This window comes from Canis lupus, chromosome 19 (assembly GCF_048164855.1).
Source record: "Canis lupus baileyi chromosome 19, mCanLup2.hap1, whole genome shotgun sequence".
NCBI lineage: Eukaryota > Metazoa > Chordata > Mammalia > Carnivora > Canidae > Canis > Canis lupus.
In genome coordinates, this window is record NC_132856.1 from 12,058,427 (window position 1) to 12,076,436 (window position 18,010).

The following is an 18,010-nucleotide window of genomic DNA, read 5'->3' on the forward strand; positions in this document are numbered from 1 at the left end:
TTCTTTAAAATGAGGGTCTTAGATGAAACCCATTATTTTGGCAGATTTGGACATTGAAGTCAACTTAAAGGACTAATACATTTATTGAGAGAGAGAGAGAGAGAGAGTGTATCCTTTGAAAGATGTGTGTGAGAAGCTCCTTACTATTAGCCAAATGGAAGAACGGACAGATCGTACACAGCGACTGAAAGATGTGGGTTTGGGTTACTTTCAGCAACAGTGACAAAGGATTCATCAAAAGTTGGCAAGCTGAGTGCTGTTTCTCTCCTGATCCCTTGGAAATAGGATAAATACCTGGCCTCAGGGTATGTGACTGGTATCTGCTCTCTAAGTTAATACTGGATTGATATTTTCCAGAGAAAACAATGATCTATTTCCCATCTTTCACAAGGAAGTTAAGGATCATTTATAAGCTGAAACAGAATCACTAAGAACAGAAGTTCATTTTGCTGTTTTTTGTTGGAGAGGGTAGGGTAAAGTCAGGTAATGAGCATGAAGCCCTGTTGAGAATCCTCATTATAAATTTAAGATCCTAATGATGGCAAAATTGTGCATTTGGTTAGCAAAGTCATTAGCTTCTGTAGAAGCTGGGCCAACATGCTATTTACATTAATAACATGGATAGAAAAAAAAAGGCATGTTAACTGAAAGAGAGAAAACATGCTAAAAACAGTATTTACAAAAAGGGCACCTATACTTAAGGAAGCAGGTGTGATGCTGAATGGCCACACACTCAACACAAGAACAAAGTTGGAAATGGGTCCCGACAGAGTGACAATATATTAGGTCATCCGAGACATACAAAATTACAAACTAGAGGTATAGTTACCTCTAGTGGAAAAGGGAGTCCAACATATAGGCAGGATACAGGAACAGCTAAAGAACTCCATACTATCCTACAATAATCGAGCACAAGATTTTATGACTCTTTGGTATTGAAAATGAAAAAAAAAAAATGGAGCTCATGGTAGGTTCAATAACAGCTCCCCAAATATTTCCATGTCCTAATCCTCAAAACCTGTGAATGTTACCTTACAGAATGAAAGATTTTTGTAGATGTGACTAGGGATCATGAGATGGGGGAAGAGTTATCTTGGGTTATCTGGGTGAGCCCAGTACAATCACAATGGTCCCTATAGGAAAGAGGGAACAGGAATCAAAGGATGAGACATTAGAGTGATGTGAGGAAGGGTTCATGACCCCAGGAGGACAAGTGACCCTCATGAGCTAGAAAGAACAAGGAAACAGATTCTTTCCCAGAACCTACAGAAGGAACTAGCCCTGTCTCCACCTTAATAAAGCCCAGTGAGACCTGTGGTTCTCAAACCAGAGAATTTTAAAATCATAAATTTATGTCGTTTAAACCACTAAATTTATGGCATTTTTAAAGGTAGCAATATGAATCTAATAAAGAGCTGGAGGACACAGAACATCAAACTTCCTAATTTTACAGGTGACAAAGTATACTGAGGTTCAAAAGGGGAAGTTCCTTGCCTGAGTGACTCAGCTAACTAGAGTAGTGCTTAGTAACTGGCTTTGGAATCCCCAAGAAGGGGTTTAAATTCCAGGAACTGCCTTTTATGTGTGACCTTTATCACATTATTCATTCTCCTTCAGCTTTTTTTTTTTTTTTAAGATTTTAATTATTTATTCATGAGACACACACACAGAGAGGCAGAGATATAGACAGAGGGAGAAACAGACCTTCTGTGGGGAGCCTGATGTAGGACTCAATCCCAGGACCCTGGGATCATGACCTGACCCAAAGGCAAATGCTCAACCACTGCGCCACCTAGGTGTCCCTCTCCTTCAGCTTCTGACTGTCCCTAAGGACACCTTTCTAATAAGGTTAGGGAGGATTAAATGTAATAGTAATACAGTATATAAACCGCAGAGTTCCATGGGTTTTATGTAACAAATGCTCAATAGATAGTAATGATTTTTTTTAATGTTTTTGTTTTTAAAACAAGCTCTGACCAGTTTTATTAAAGAGAAATTTTGTGTCATTTTCTTTTCACCAGTCTGTCCTGGCATGCTTCTAATGATACGAGAATCACCTGCATTAATGATAACCAGTGTGTATAGTCTGGAGTATTTCCCACATGCTGTGCCCATCTCAATGTTATTACTGCTGTAGTGATGATAGACACCAGTTTTGGCCAACAGGGCATAGTACTTCCTTTCAGATTTCCTCAGAGACTGGCAGTTGTTGGTGAGGATGGTTAGTTTTGTTTTGCCATTTCTGATCATTTTCAGAGTCTGCTTGTACTCCAGCATGCACTTTCCACTTTTCATAACAAATTGGAGCCTAGGTTGATCGACTCCAGTGATCTTTTCATCTTCTTCGTAGCCACCATCTTTCTGCCTTAGATTAGAGGCGGCCCCAACCAAGAGTAGATGCCAAGATGGCAGAGAGTGAGAAAGGAAAGACTTTCCTTTTTATCATTGTTTTATTTGCTGATATCTCAAGACCAGAACATCTGCCTTCAGATATTCAGACTGTCTTTTAATTCACCAAAGTTGTCTCTCCTAACTGGTATCTTGAATTTCTCCATCAGTGTAATTTTCTTTTTTTTTCATTTTCTAAAGAATAGCCTAGAGCCCATTCTGAGGATAAGCACTGATCAATGAAGAACATTGCTGTGGTCCCACTAATTCGAGTGAGTGGGTGCATCTTTGTGTGGCCAAGGGCACCATTTCAATTTGTTCCTCCTACGTCTTACCTGAACCCTATCCCCAGAGCCCAGAAAGGTACCCAATTTTATCACAACAGAAAGCTCTTAAGCCCTCTCTGTATGCTAATCAACACAAGCTTTTCCAGTATAGAGAGGGAGAAAGAAAAAAAAAGTCAACCACATACAACATCAATAACAAAAACAGCTTTTTAATACTGGCTTTCTGTTTTCAATGAGCCTTCTCTGTATAAGGAGAAGAAACGAAATCTGGATTCCACAGGTTATTAGCAAGAAAATGAGAATCCTATCATTTTGCAGGAAGATATTAACATTCATATGCTCACCTTTCTTTTCTTTCACATTGGATACTAGGATTCATGTTATGCTTTGCTGTAATTCTACAGCTTCTATTCATTAAATAACATGACTTAAGCTTTTCTTAGTCTTTGAGAGGAGAGAGCAAGAATATTGGAGGCCTGAGGCTCCAAAGGATCTCTAGCTTACCAGCTAAATATTCATCAAAATGGGACACACTGCCTAATCTTTCTCTCTTCTTACAATCTTTGTTAGGAGAAATGATTCTTGCCATGCCCTTTCCATTCTCATTAAAGTTCATGCTTAAAAAAAAAAATTAAGGCAGAAGAGCTGAATACTTTATCTAAGTGATGGCTTGTAATAGCATATTGTGTGGCTTTGACCTTTTTGATAAATTCTATAATGCAACTGGCTTATTATTTCCATGGTTTTTTGCATGTTTTTTTTTTTTTTTTTTTTTTTTTTTTTTTGCCATAGCTCCTATTTAACAGCATCCCTCAACTTCTTGAAAGAGAATAAAGGGGATTATGTTCAACAAAGACTTGAAGACTATATTTAAAAAAAAAAATCAAAGAAGTCCAGAGAAGAGAAAAAAAGTTATCAAAAGAGAAGTTAGTGCAGCAGGGGTGGCTCAGCAGTTTAGCGCTGCCTTCAGCCCAGGGCCTGATCCTAGAGACCTGAGATCGAGTTCCACATCGGGCTCCCTGCATGGAGCCAGTTTCTCCCTCTGCCTGTGTCTCTGCCTCTCTCTCTCTCTGTATCTCTCATAAATAAATAAATAAATAAATAAATAAATAAATAAATAAATAAATCTTTCTCCCTCTGCCTGTGTCTCTGCCTCTCTCTCTCTCTGTATCTCTCATAAATAAATAAATAAATAAATAAATAAATAAATAAATAAATAAATAAATCTTAAAAAAAAAAAAAGAGAGAGAGAGAGAAGTGATCCCCTGCAGAAATTTCCACAGGTCTCGGGGCCAGAACACTAGTGTATCATCGTGAAGGAAATAAAGCCACCTACCAAGCTGGGGTACTGAGAGGAAGCCAGATGCCAGAAGGCATTTGTCTTCAATATACTCTACTGAATTAGAGTATCTGAATGAAATTCCTTTTTTCCAGGGCAGAGAAGGATTTGGGATCTAGACTGCCCAGATGACAAAAGAGTCCTTTGCATCAAGGTATTTAGAAGTATTTTTCTCTCATTTTACCACTCCATAAACAGAGTCCAGAAACACAGCATTGATTTGTGTTTAATCATCTATTGCTGCTCAACAAACCACCCTCAAAATTAGTGCTCAAAATAATGACGACCTGTATTTTGAAATTTGAGCTGGGCTCGGCAGGGACATCACCTCTCTGGTCCATTCACGTCAGTGGGGGCAGCCTGAAGCTCACATGCCTGATAATTGATGCTGGCTGTCAGCTGGGATCTCAGCTGGGGCTATGGCTGGAATACCCTCACATGGCCTGTTTCAGTTCTTGGCTTCCTCCCAACATGGTAGCTGTTTCCATAATACTAATGTCCCCAGAGTACCAGGCAGAGGCCCTATTACTTTCATGCCTTATAAGTCACGTAATGTCACTTTGGCATTAATCACAGGCTTACATACAATTAAGGGGGAGGGAACCTAGATCTCACCTCTCAACACAGGAAAGCTAACTTCATTTTTCAAGAATAACACATGAGATGTGTCTTCCTTACAAAACATACCCCACTCCAATTTGTTCTCTGAAAACTAACCAATCTTGATACAGATACACTTAACTACTTCACTATGTAGCAATTCTCTAAGATTAGATATGTGAAATTACAAATTTGTTAAATATACATCAGCAAGTAGTGACATCTAGTTGGATGGGCCAACACAGAGATAACTAAACCAAATTTAGGCTCAGGTCATTGCACTCATTGGGATGTAGGAAAAAATGGCTGTAAGTGATGAAGACAAAATTAGCCACCTTTTCTCTTGGTGCATAAAAGGAGGTTAAGTACCTGATGAACCTATAACAATACTTTTAGGGCATTTTCTTATTTCCTAAATGATGCTTCGGTAAATGTGAATTTCAGAGTTATTAAATTGTACTCTACTGGTCTGGAACAAAACTCCCAGAGGTTCAAAAAACTTTGAACTAAAATAATATAAGAGGACAATTAAACTTATTGAGACAAAGAAAAATAAAAATCCTCCCTAAAACATGCAAAAAAAGTCTCCATTCTAAGATGTCAGCAGGAATGATGCACTAAACCCTTCTTCTCAGATACTTAAACAGTAGTCTAGGGAGCAAGTTATGGAGTTAGGTACCCCAGGTACCAAGTATGTAGCATCATCACTACCTATATGCCTTAAAACATCATGGTTCTTGATTTCCCTATGAATCACTTCCTTATCTATAAAAAAAAAATTAGGGCAGCCCCGGTGGCGCAGCGGTTTAGCGCCACCTGCAGCCCGGGGCATGATCCTGGAGACCCTGGATCGAGTCCCACGTCAAGCTCCCTGCATGGAGCCTGCTGCTCCCTCTGCCTGTGTCTCTGCCTCTCTCTCTCTCTGTCTCTATGAATAAATAAATAAAAATCTTTAAAAAAATTAGGGAAAATAAGAGAACCTAAACAATTTGGAGTTTTGAATATTAAGGAAGCCAACGCAAGTGAAATACTTAGCAGAGGTTCTGACACATAGTAATCATTTGATAAAAAAAAATCATTTGATAAAAATGAACCCTGCATCCAGTCATAAGCTCAGCAACTCTGGCTCATCAGTGGGAAAGATCATCTTGGCCAAATGAGTCCACAGACATTATCTGGAAGAAGAGTCAGGGCAAAGTCACCAAAGACATTTTCAAAATCATTTTTTTTTTTTGTTACTAGGGTAAGAATGGCTATGCATATCCACAGACCAGAATGCAAAGCCCAAACTGACCATAACACATATGATAAACAGTACTGCTTGATAAATCATAAAATTTATATGCATTTAGTTCTGGGGAATTTAATTATGGATTCTAGGAGATTCTGTAGAATCAGAAGAAAGTATTAAAAAAGATTATTTGTAGTTAAACTGTTTTTCTGGTTTTATATGTAGTCATTTTTGTCTCCATATTAACTAAGAAACTATTAGTTTCAAAATTGGCTATGATTTCCCCCCATCTAGCTATGAGGTAACTCCTAAATGACTGATGCAGTAATGTGGGTTTAAATGGATTATTATTTACAAGAAGAGAAGATGATTTTTCAAATCAAAATGTAATGATCTAATTCAGGAAATTAACATTGATTAAATACTATTTGAAATATATGCAATTTAAAAAATTCTCACAATCGACAAAACTGAAAGGTAACCTATGGAATGGGAGAAGATAGTTGCAAATATCACATTTGATAAAGGATTAGAACCCAAAATATATAAAGAACCACTAAAACTCAAGACCCCAAAAATATTCCAATTAAAAAATGAGCAGAAGACATGAACTCTAGACATTCCTCCAAATAAGACATACAGGTGACTAAAAGACACAGGAAAAGATGCTCAACATCACTCATCATCAGAGAAATGCAAATCAAAACTTCTCACACCCATCAGAATGGCCTTAAAAACAACAACAAAACAAAGCAAAAACCAAAAACCTCAAGAAATAACATGTATTGGTGAGGGTGTGGAAAAAAGGGAACACTCTTGCACTGTTGATAGGAATGCAAATTGGTGCAGGCACTGTGGAAAACACTATGAAGGTCCAGCAAAAAAAATTAAAAATAGAAATAGTCTATGATCCAGCAATATTGGGTATTTATTCCAAAATACAAAAATACTAATTTAAAGAGATAATGCACCCCGATGCTTATAGCAGCATTATTTACAATAGCCAAATTATGGAAACAGCCCAAGTGCTCATTGATAAATGAATGGTTAAAAAAGATGTGGTATGTATATACAATGGAATACTTTTCAGCCATAAAAAAGAATGAAATCTTGCTATTTTCAATTTTCTCTGACACGATTTCACTCATGTGGAATGTAAGAAACAAAATAAATGAGCAGAGGAAGAAAAAAGAGACACAAACCAAGTGATGGCTACCAGAAACAAGGGGACAAGGGGAATGGGTTAAATAAGTGATGGGAATTAAAAAGTATACCTATCATGATTAAAATAATAAAATAAAATGATATTAAAAATTCTTCATTGTCTCATTAGTGTCCTTTGGTATAGGATCTATCAGTGTTCCCACATTACATTAATAGTAATATTCCTTAATTTCCTCCAGTCTGGAATAATTCCTCCTTCTGACTTTGTCATGACTTGGACAGTTTTAAAGAGTACCAGCCATTTATTCTGGAAAACATCCTTCAATTTGGATTTGTCTGATGCTCCCTGGTGAATAGACTGAGGCTATGTATTTTTGGCAATAAGACCTTAGAAATGATGCTGTAACCTCCGTAGGGTATGAAAGGTAAGTGATGTCACTAAATTTCATTATTGGTGATATTAACTTTGTGGGATTTTTTTTTTTTTTTGTGATGTTAACTTTGATTACTTGGTTAAGGTGCTGTCTTCCAAGTTTCTCCACTTTTGAGTTATTCTTTTCCCCTTTGTAATTAATGTTTCTTGATGGAAGATACTTTGAGAGCATGCAGATATCTTGTTTCTTATCGTAATTTATCTTAATAATTTTAGTATCCATTGATGATTCCTGCTTGGAACAATTAATACGGAGGTCCATAATTTTTTTTTGGAGGTCCATATTAATGGTAACATTGTATCGCTGCCTGTCATGACATTATATTTCTTATTCTGCATTTATGTATTCAATTCAATCACTTATTTATATCAGTATAGACTCACTGATGTTTGCTTCATTCTGTAAGTTTAATCCATTATTGCCCTCAAATTGGCAAGTGTGGTCTCCCTCAAGTTGGTTCCAGTGCTCTTTCAACATGATCCCATCAGTTTTTGAGCACTTTCTTACTTTCTGGCACACCATGATGCTTCAAACTCATCTTGTACTTTTGCTGCCCTGGTCCTTAAATCAAGTTACTCTAAAGAGGTTTTTTTGTTTTTTTTTTTTACTGGAAAATGTATATATATAAATAAGATGTGGATACTAGGTGTCATCTTTTCTATCAGGGTGTCAATGCTCCTAGCCCTTTCAGCGGAGAGTACTAGGCAACATAGGTATGTACACATATATAACATACACATATCTATTCCTGTATCTACCTATCTGCATGCATATTAAAAGCTATGAGTTCTGATGCACCTGGGTGGCTCAGTCAGTTGAATATCCAACTTGATTTTAGTTCAGGTCATGATCTCAGGGTCCTGGGATAGAGCCCTGTATCAGGCTCTGAGCTCAGTGGAAAATCTGCTTGAGAATTCTCTCCCTCTGCCAGTCCCCCATTGCCCATTTCCCCTTATTCAAGCACTTTCTCTTTCTCTAAATAAATATATATTTTTAAAAAAGCAGCTATGAGTTCATGCAGGTACCTCCTACCCAAACATAACACAAGATTTCTTCTAGTTTTCTCTTATTCTTACCAGTAACTTCTTTCTCTGGCAGTAAAAACCTGGCTCTAATTATCCATAATATACTTCATTATTCTCTGAGTCCTCTCACATATATTAGTTTCCTAATTGTGAACCCACAAGTTTACTAGCTATTGTACAATAATTGCGTATAGTTATTTTTATCTTTAGTCTTATATGGCATTTAGTCAAAAACCATCTTTCAAACCTACCTGAGCTCATTTTTTGTTCCTCAAACCCCTCAGGGTGGTTACATTGCTTATTTGTAACACAGTGAAGTTTATTTATTACTGTCTATATTGAATTTTGTGTTATACCTATGTGATGGTGAATTTTCCGTGTTGTCTTGACTGGGGATGCCCAGATAGCCTGTAAAATACTACTTCTGGGTGTGTCTGTGAGGCTGTATCTGAAAAAGACTAGTATTCAAATTGGTAAACTGAATAAAGCAGGTGGCCCTCAAGGTGAGGGGGGCAATCATTCAGTCTCTTGAGGGCATGACTAGAGTGAAAATGCAGGGGAAGGGCCAATTCATTGTCTCTACTTGACAGAGGGGTGCCTTCTCTGGCCCTCAGATACTAGTGCTCTCAGTTGTCTGGCTTTTGGACTCAGATCAGGACTTGTAGCAGAAGCCTTCCAATTCTTAGGTCTTTACACTCAGACTGAGTTACAATACCAACTTCCCTAGTTCTCCAGGTTGTAGACTGAAGACAGAGGGACTTCTCTCTCTCCATAAAGGTGTGAGCCAATTCCTATAAATTAATATCTTCTGTATATCCATATATATCCGATTGGTTCTGTCTCTCTGGAAAACTGACTAATTCAACCCACATTCAAGTTTATTTTAAATATTTCTTTAGCTTTTGATACGTGAAATGTTCAAAAGTTTGTAAGAGTCAACACTGTATGAAAGGTATTATCAGAGAAGTAGTATTTCTCCTTCATGCCTTTTACTCTATTTGCCCATTTTCCCCACCCATCTTTAACTACATTTTTAGGTAAACAATTAATTTCTAATAGAAATTTGCATAATCTAGGATGTGGTTGTTGTAGCAACTTATATTCATTACTTCAATTGACTTAGACACCTGGAGAAACTGTCCCTTCTCTTTCCTCTTTCCCCTCTCACTCCTAATATATACTGAGGAAGAATCTGGCTTTCTGCAAGTATCTCTCTATTTTGGGAAAAGGAAGACAAACCATAACTTTCCAATATTCATTTACTCATTCATTCATTTACTCATCATTCATATGTTGATTCCACCATTTGAAATCATAAAAACGACCAGGTCTTTGCAATCAATAATTTAACTACTTAAGACACCCAGAATATCAACACTTAGAATTCGAAAAATCATGTATATTTGGATACTCACCATTGAAATTAACATTGCGGATATACTTCAACAACTTCTTGCCCCCAGCTTGTTCCATCTCTGGACAGACGCCTCGGTAGTCAGCACAAAGATCTTTGTTCATGTGATGGAGGGCATGAGCCATCGCATAGACTGCGTCAATCACAAACTGAACTTTACCTTCCTGTTCATAGTTGGAATCTTTTCCAATTCTCTCCTGTCCTGCACATTAAAACAAGAAACACACACACACAAAGACTGGTGTTGAGTAAACATCTAAATTTGCATTAACTTTCAACTATGCTTAAAGCAAACAATGTTCTGGGGGAATACAAGAGTGCAAACTACATATCTACATTTGGCTACCATATTAAGTTGTTTTAATAGTGTTTCGTGTTTGACTTGGTAGGACTAACCTGTCTCATGTATTAGACAAACTTCAGAATGACACTCCAAAAGATCACAATGATGGCTTGTGTAAAGCCAATAAACATACTGTTCAAATATAGTGGTTCCATGGAATAAAGGGGTTGCTGGGATTAGAGGCTGGACTGTAATATTCAAATTTTCAGAGCTTACTCACTCTAAAGAGGTGATAGACCAAAAGGAAAATGATAGAAAACAAACTGAATTCTACACCTGATTTCAATACACTTCTATATACCTACTCCATCTTTTGTCTGGCTCAATGGCTGGTATTATTGGCAACTTAGGTTTTCAGGCTAGAAATTTTGTCATCTTTTCCTTCCTTCCTTTCTTATTCTCCACCCTCACATTTATCTAATGAGGAGCCAAGTTCTATCAATTCTAGCTCTGTAAACACTGAACAGTTGCAGCCACACTATCAATGCCCCATTTATGCCCTTCTCATCTTCCATCGGGATGCGATGCTAGATGCCCCACTTCATCTATTCTTTCTTCCATATTCATATTTCCAAGTAACAGAGCTTATCACCTCACCCTCATGCTCAGAATTCTTCCATGGTTCTCCTTTGCCTATAAAATAAAAATCAAATTCTTTCCCTTGACAAATGAGAGTATGTATCACTTTGCCCACATCTGCCTAATAATAAAAACTGACATTAAGTGCCCTTCATTGTGTTAGAAACTTTGCATATATTATTTTTATTTCATTCTTACTTTGTGAGTTGAATATTATTTATCCTCACTATACACATAGGAAAGGTCAGCCTTAATAGAGATTAAATTACTTCCCAAGACCATTTACAAATAGACTGATGATGGTAGCTCAGGTTTGTCCAAGTCCAAAGCTCACATTCTTACTACATTGGCCCTACACAAAGCATTCCCTATATTTTGTTGTTGTTCCAGACAGATATGGTGTGTGTGTGTGTGTGTGTGTGTGTGTTTTCCTGAATACACCATTAACTCTAATGTTAAGTTATATTTACTCATGCTCTTGACTTTGCCAGAAACATCCTGCCTCCTTGCTGTCACTCATCACAAGCTCATTCTTTCTTCATGGTTAAAGCAATGGTTGCCTTCACTCCAGTCCCTCAGTCCCATTTAAGGATTTTCATGAAAAAATTCAAGTATTATAAAATAGTAGCACTATATTTTAATGCTCTACCAGTTTACCAGAATTTTTTCTTTTATTTCTTCCCCTTTATATCCCCAACAGCAAACACAGCATTTAGTATTTAGTAGATTCTAAACAATATTCGTATTAAGTTATGCATTCATTAAGTACATAACACCAAGAACTCTCTTTAGACCTCTTGATCCTTTAGGAGGAATAATTATCCACAAATTGCATTTCACTTTCATAGCTGTATTTCTCAAATTGTTTTCTATGGTACATTTCTACAGTGAAAAAAAAAAAAAAGAGGAATTATACAACCCCAAACCTTTCCCCTGCAAAATACAAGGTTCCTTATAGACACTGCTTAAATATTTTTAGATTTCTTTACTGAGAGACTTTTCCAAAGCATTTAATGTTATGAAAAAAAATTATAATCTATAAGAAAAAATTTCACAATTTTCCAAATTTGCTTCAATTTGTATTTTTCCTTTTCGGAGAACACATTAGTATCTCACAGGGTAGATACTTCTGTTTTATATACGCTTACTGTCTATTATTGGATCTAGGTCTTTTCAGTGTGTGTACAGGATTTCTCTTCTTTGAGTAAGACAAAATTCATTAAAAATTCATATTGCTACTTCCAATTGAAATTCAGGACTATAATTTTTTTATTAAAGTTGGCACACTTTCACTCCTATCTCCTTTCTTTTATGAGGAAATACCTGGTTCTTACTGATACTATTGTAATGATTCATTTGCCTTATGTTCCATAATACTGATAACATTCTTAGAATATCTTGCCTAACAGTCTAAGAAGTATATGAATAGACTTTTGAAAATTGTTTTTCAATTTTTTGCCTATTTTGGTGGTAGAATCAGAGAAGAGGGATTTTGTTAAATGATATATGTATTTTTTTCTAAATATTAACACATTCTCTGCTAGAGTGAGACTGCACTAATTTGCTCTCCTACCAACAAAGGGTAAGAGTGTTCATTCCCTAAGGACCTCAACCAAAGTGTATTATGAAAGTTGATTTTGTCAATCAGCTAGATATACGAGAAATACCTCTATAGTGTATTTTCATTTGCATTTTTCTTACTATAGGGGAGGTTGAATATCTGTGCATATGATTAAGAGCCATTGTATTTTTTTTTCCGTAAACTGTTTATTATCCAGCCAACTTTTATAATAAGTTGGTCATTTCCTTTTTTTTAAGATTATTTATTTATTTATTCATGAGAGACACAGAGAGAGAGAGAGAGAGGCAGAGGGAAAAGCAGGTGCCCTGCGGGGAGCCCAATGTGGGACCTGAGCCAAAGACAGACCCTCAACCATTGAGCCATCCAGGCATTCTTCTTGTCTATTTTTAAAAGTTTTTTATTAATTAGAGATTTGAACTCCTTGAGATTAAGTTTCAAATCTTATTCCCAGTTGGTCATTTTTCATTTACTTTCTTTACATACTTATTTTCCAAATGAAATTTTGTAGATGTAAATTTTTTTTCTAAACATATTATTGTATGCTTTTTTTAAACATTTAGATTATGAATTCCCGCTCTCAGAGTAAAGAAGATTCCACCCATGTCTTCTTCTAGTACTTATATAACTTTGCTCTTAAAAGTTAGATATTTGAGGGGTGCCTTGTTGGATCAATTGGTTAAGCATTTGACTCTTGATTTTGGCTCAAGCCATAATCTCAGGGTTGTGAAATTGAGCCCCATGTTGGGCTCTCTGCTGAGTGTGAAGCCTGCTTAAGATTTTCTCTCTCCCTTTGCCCTTTCTCCCCGACTTCTGCTTAAATGCATGCTCTTTCTCTCTCTCCCTTAAAAAAAAAAAGAGAGATTTGACCTATTTTGAATGTATTCTGGTGTATGGGGTGAGGAATAAGTCAAAATTTTATCTTTTTCAGTATAGCCATTCACTTGTTATATCATTCAACATACAACAGCTTATCTTCTGTCATAGATTTGAGATGGTGCCTTCATTCTACACTAAATTTCCATATGTAATTAGTTCTATCTCTAGATTTTAAAAATCTATTTCATTGCTTGGTTTGTTTATTCATGCACCAATTATAAAGGATAATATTTGAATAACTGGTAGAGTTAGATATTTCTACACATAATTACCCCAAATTTCCCAGTAGTTTTTATTTACTGAAATGAGCTTATTAATCACTTACATAACTTGAGAAAAAAAAACCTTTGATGGTATATGTATTGTGTTTATGCTGTATTTATAAATAAACTAGAACAGAAATCTTTTGAAGGTGAGTCTCTTTCTTTTTCCTCTTGGTCAAGTCTACTTTGCTTCCTTGAGTGTTTAACTATTTCTCAAAAGTTTTGAGTGTTTCTTGAAAAGTTAACCTAGATATTTCACTTATTTTTGCTATTCTAAATACAGTTTTCTGTGCTGTGTATTTCTCATTGGTTTTTGGTTGTATATGTAAAAGCTATTCTTTGATTTGTTGTGGTTTTATTACTTTTCAACTTTTTATCATGAAAAATTTTAAACATAGTGCAAAGTTGAAAGAACTTTACAGTGAACCCACCAACTAGGTTCTTACATTAATATTTTACAATACTTATTTTACAATGCAATTCATTTTCTCATATTAACTTTATAACCTGCTACTTCACAAATTTGTTATTTTTTATAGTACTTAAAAAAGGCAGTCATGAAAGCCTTATGACCACTATAAAATGTGTACTATGGAACTGTTTCAGACTAATAATTCAGGAGATCATTTCAATATTGCATTCATAGAGACATTTGTCCCAGAAAGAATATCTTGAAAAATAATAGCAGTATTTTAAATAATATTATTTGTGGAACACTGTAGGCTTTATGTCTTTCTTGGAGAGACACCAGGCGCATTAGCTTATTCAAGGCTCTAAGAAGATTTAAGAGATAAATTTTTCTTTCAGGCTACCAGGACTTGAAAAATATAACCATAAATCAAGAGTATCAGAAATGTAAAGTTCATTAAAAAATTTATTTTCTCTAATGTCACAGACACAAGTATTTGCCAACTATCTCCTCTCCTTCTTTAAGTGAAATCTGTTCTCTTCAGATATTGACACCAGTAACATGTGTGTGTGGGAGGAGGGGGAATGGAGGGAAGGAGAGAGACAGGGATAAAGAGAAGGAGAGGGAGAAAAAAAGGGAGAGAAAAAGAGAGCCATGTATTCTAGACATTCTCTGAGCCTTTTTGAATTGGTTCTGATTTACCTAAGCCAAGCAGAATTTCCTCTGCAAGGACTGATTTAGAACAGGCATGGTGCATAATTCTAGCCAGTGAGATATAAGAGGAATTTGATCGGGAAGTCTTGAGAAAGTTTATTTGCTCTTAGAAAGAGATGTACTCAATTTCATCAAAAGCAAGCCCGAATACATACCCTGTATTTACTCTGGTCATTTTGTGGTCCTAAGGAAATTACACAGCAAACAAATAACAGCATAAAAATGTGGTAGATATATGAAAATATAAATCAGTTTTGAGTTAGTCAAGCCTGAAGTCACCCTATGTTTTCTCCATGTGACATATTAAGTAGTTTGTCTACTTAACTGAAGCTTAATACTCAATATTTTTCATGTTCATATGAATGCTACATTTATTATTCATATAGCACTTTATAATATCCTAGCATTAATCATCCTCCCCCAAAACCACCATGAAATGCAGCTTTTTAAAGATTTATTTATTTTAGAGAGAGAGAAAGCAAGCTTGAGTGCACATTTTCCAGTGAGGAGGGTGGGGGAGATCTTTAAGCAGACTCCCTGCCAAACACAGAGCCCAACTTGAGTCTTGATCCCACAACCTATGAAATCAAGACCTGAGCCGAAACCAAGAGTCAAACATCAACTAAGCCACCTAGGTGTCCTGAAAATAAGAACATTTTCAGTTAATTGTTAGTTAACAGCTCATCCCTCTGATCTTTCTGATGAGCTGAGATGTTGTCATACTCTTTTCTCGGATGGAGTTTATCCTTCTCAACATGTTCCCAGAAAAGGGCCTCTGGTTTAGCTAAATGAGGAAAACTCTGAAGTACTATCTTTTATTTCTCCAGCATGCAAAGAAGCTTATCTTTTAAAGTCTTGTGATTTTTCTGGAAATGGACAATTTCCTAGCAGTGGAATCTTCCAAAATGGAATCAGAATGAAATAGAAAATCTGAGCAGATTAATTACCAGTAATGAAATTAAATTGCTAGTTTTAAAACTATCAAAAAATAAAGTCCAGTGAATTCTACCAAAGATTTAAAGAATAGTCAATATTAAAGTTAATTACTTTTCTCAAACTCTTCCAAAAAAACTGAAGAGGAAGAAAAGATTCCAAATACATCCCAGGAGGCCAGCATTATTCTGATAACAAAACAAGACAAGGAGACAACAGCAACAAAATAATAAATGAAACTAGGGCAGCCCAGGTGGCTCGGTGGTTTAGCCTCACCTTTGGCCCAGGGCCTGATCCTGGAGACCCAGAATCGAGTCTCACGTCGGGTTCCCTGCATGGAGCCTGCTTCTCCCTCTATCTGTGTCCCTGCCCCTCTCTCTCTCTGGGTCTCTCGTGAATAAATAAATAAAATATTTTTAAAAAATAAAATAAACTACAGGCCAATGTCTTTGATGAACATAGGTAAAAATATCCTTGACAAAATATTAGCAAACTATATTCAACAATATTAAAAGGATTTTTCACCATACTCAAGTAGTATTAATTTTGGAGATGTAAAAATGTTTTCAATATTCACAAACCAATCAATGTGACACACCTCACCAAAAAAATGAAGGATAAAAATCACATGATCATCTCATTATATACAGAAAAAGCATTTGACAAAATTCAATATCTGTTTATATTAAAAACTCTCCACAAAGTGGGCTTAGATGGAACATACCTCAGTGTAATAAAGGCCATATGTGAAAAACCCACCAAAAACAACAACAACAAAAAAAACACAGCTAAGATCATACTCAATGGTGAAAAACTGACAGATTTTCCTCTACTATCAGAAACAAAGCAAAGATATCACCTTTCATCATTTTATTCAATATGGTACTAGAAGTCCTAGCCATAGTAATTAGAGAAGAAAACGAAATAAAAAGTATACATATAGGTAAAGAGATGCTAACCTGTTGTTATTTGCAGATGACATGATATTCTATAGAGAAAATCCTAAAGACTCCATCCAAAAACTACTAGAGGTAACAAATGAATTAAGTAAAAGTGCAGGATACTGAATTAACACTGAGAAATTGGTAGCACTTCTATTCACTAATAATGAAGTAGCAAAAAGAGAGCTTGATAATGCCATTTACAATTGCACCAAAAAGAATGAAACACTTGGTAATAAACTTAGCCAAAAAGGTAAAAGACCTATACTCTGAAACCACTGATGAAAGAAATTCAAGATGACATAAACCATTGGAAAGATATTCCATGCTGATGAATTGGATGGATATTGTTACAATGCCCTTAGCAATCTACAGATTTAATGCAATCCCTATCAAAATACCAACAGAACTTTTCAAAAAACTAGAAGTAGTAATACTAAATTTGTATGCAACCCCAAAAGACCTCTAATAGCCAAAGCAATCTTGAGAAAGAACAACAAAGCTGGAGGTATCAAAATCCTAGATTTCAAGATATACTACAAAGCTGTATCAATCAGAACAGTATGGTACTAGCACAAAAAGAGGCACACAAGATCAATACAACACAACAGAAAGCCCAGAAATAAATGCTTGCTTATACAGTCAATAACCTGTGACAAGAGACAAGAATATACAATGAGGAAAAGACAATCTCTTCAATACACTGTGCTGGGAATGCCGGACAGCTACATGCAAAAGAATGAAATTGAAGCACTTTCTTACACCATATACAAAAGGAATTTGAAATGCATTAGACACCTAAATGTGAGACCTAAAATCATAAATATTCTAGAAGAAAACACAGGCAGTAATTTTTCTGACATCAGCCATAACAACATTTTCCTAGATAGGTCTCCTAAGGCAAGGGAAAGAAGAGCAAAAATAAACTACTGGGACTATATGAAAGTGACAAGCATTTGCAAAGCAAAGGAAATCATCAACAAAGAGATGCAACCTATTGAATGAGAGAAGATATTTGTAAGTGATATATGGGACTTATCAGTGATATATCCAAATATGTATATCAGGCTAATATGCAAAATATGTAAGGGATGTATACAACAACACCAACAAAACAATTTGATTTAAAAAATATGGGTAGAGAACCCGTATAGACATTTTTCTAAAAATGACTCACAGATGGCTGACACATGAAAAGATCTTTAACATCTCTAATTAGCAGGAAGTGCAAATCAAAACCACAATGAGATAGCAACTTACACCTGTCAGAATGGCTAAAATCAAAAAGACAAGAAATAAGTGTTGGTGAGGATGTGCACTATTGGTAGGAATGGTAACGGGTAGAGCCACTGTGAAAAACAGTATGGAAATTCCTCAAAAAATTAACAATAGAAATACCATATGATCCAATAATTCCACTACTGGGTATATACTGCTCCCCCAATACTGAAAACAGTAATTTGAAAAGATATATGCACCCCTATGTTT

The 18,010-nt window shown here is 35.8% G+C and overlaps 1 protein-coding gene and 1 pseudogene across 7 annotated transcripts in view; both read right to left on the reverse strand.

The window, feature by feature from the left end:
- GRM7 (glutamate metabotropic receptor 7) overlaps positions 1-18,010 on the reverse strand; it is an 849,841-nt gene that overhangs the window by 262,072 nt on the left and 569,759 nt on the right. For all 7 annotated transcript variants that reach the window (XR_012012515.1, XR_012012517.1, XM_072788071.1 and 4 more), the window contains exon 6: positions 9,884-10,084. Coding sequence is in view for 5 of the 7 variants with exons in the window: in XM_072788071.1 (XP_072644172.1) it covers positions 9,884-10,084 (201 nt within the window). In the remaining 2 variants the exon portion in view is untranslated. The remainder of the gene's footprint in view (positions 1-9,883; positions 10,085-18,010) is intronic.
- LOC140611190 (large ribosomal subunit protein eL30 pseudogene) lies at positions 1,122-2,357 on the reverse strand (annotated as a pseudogene).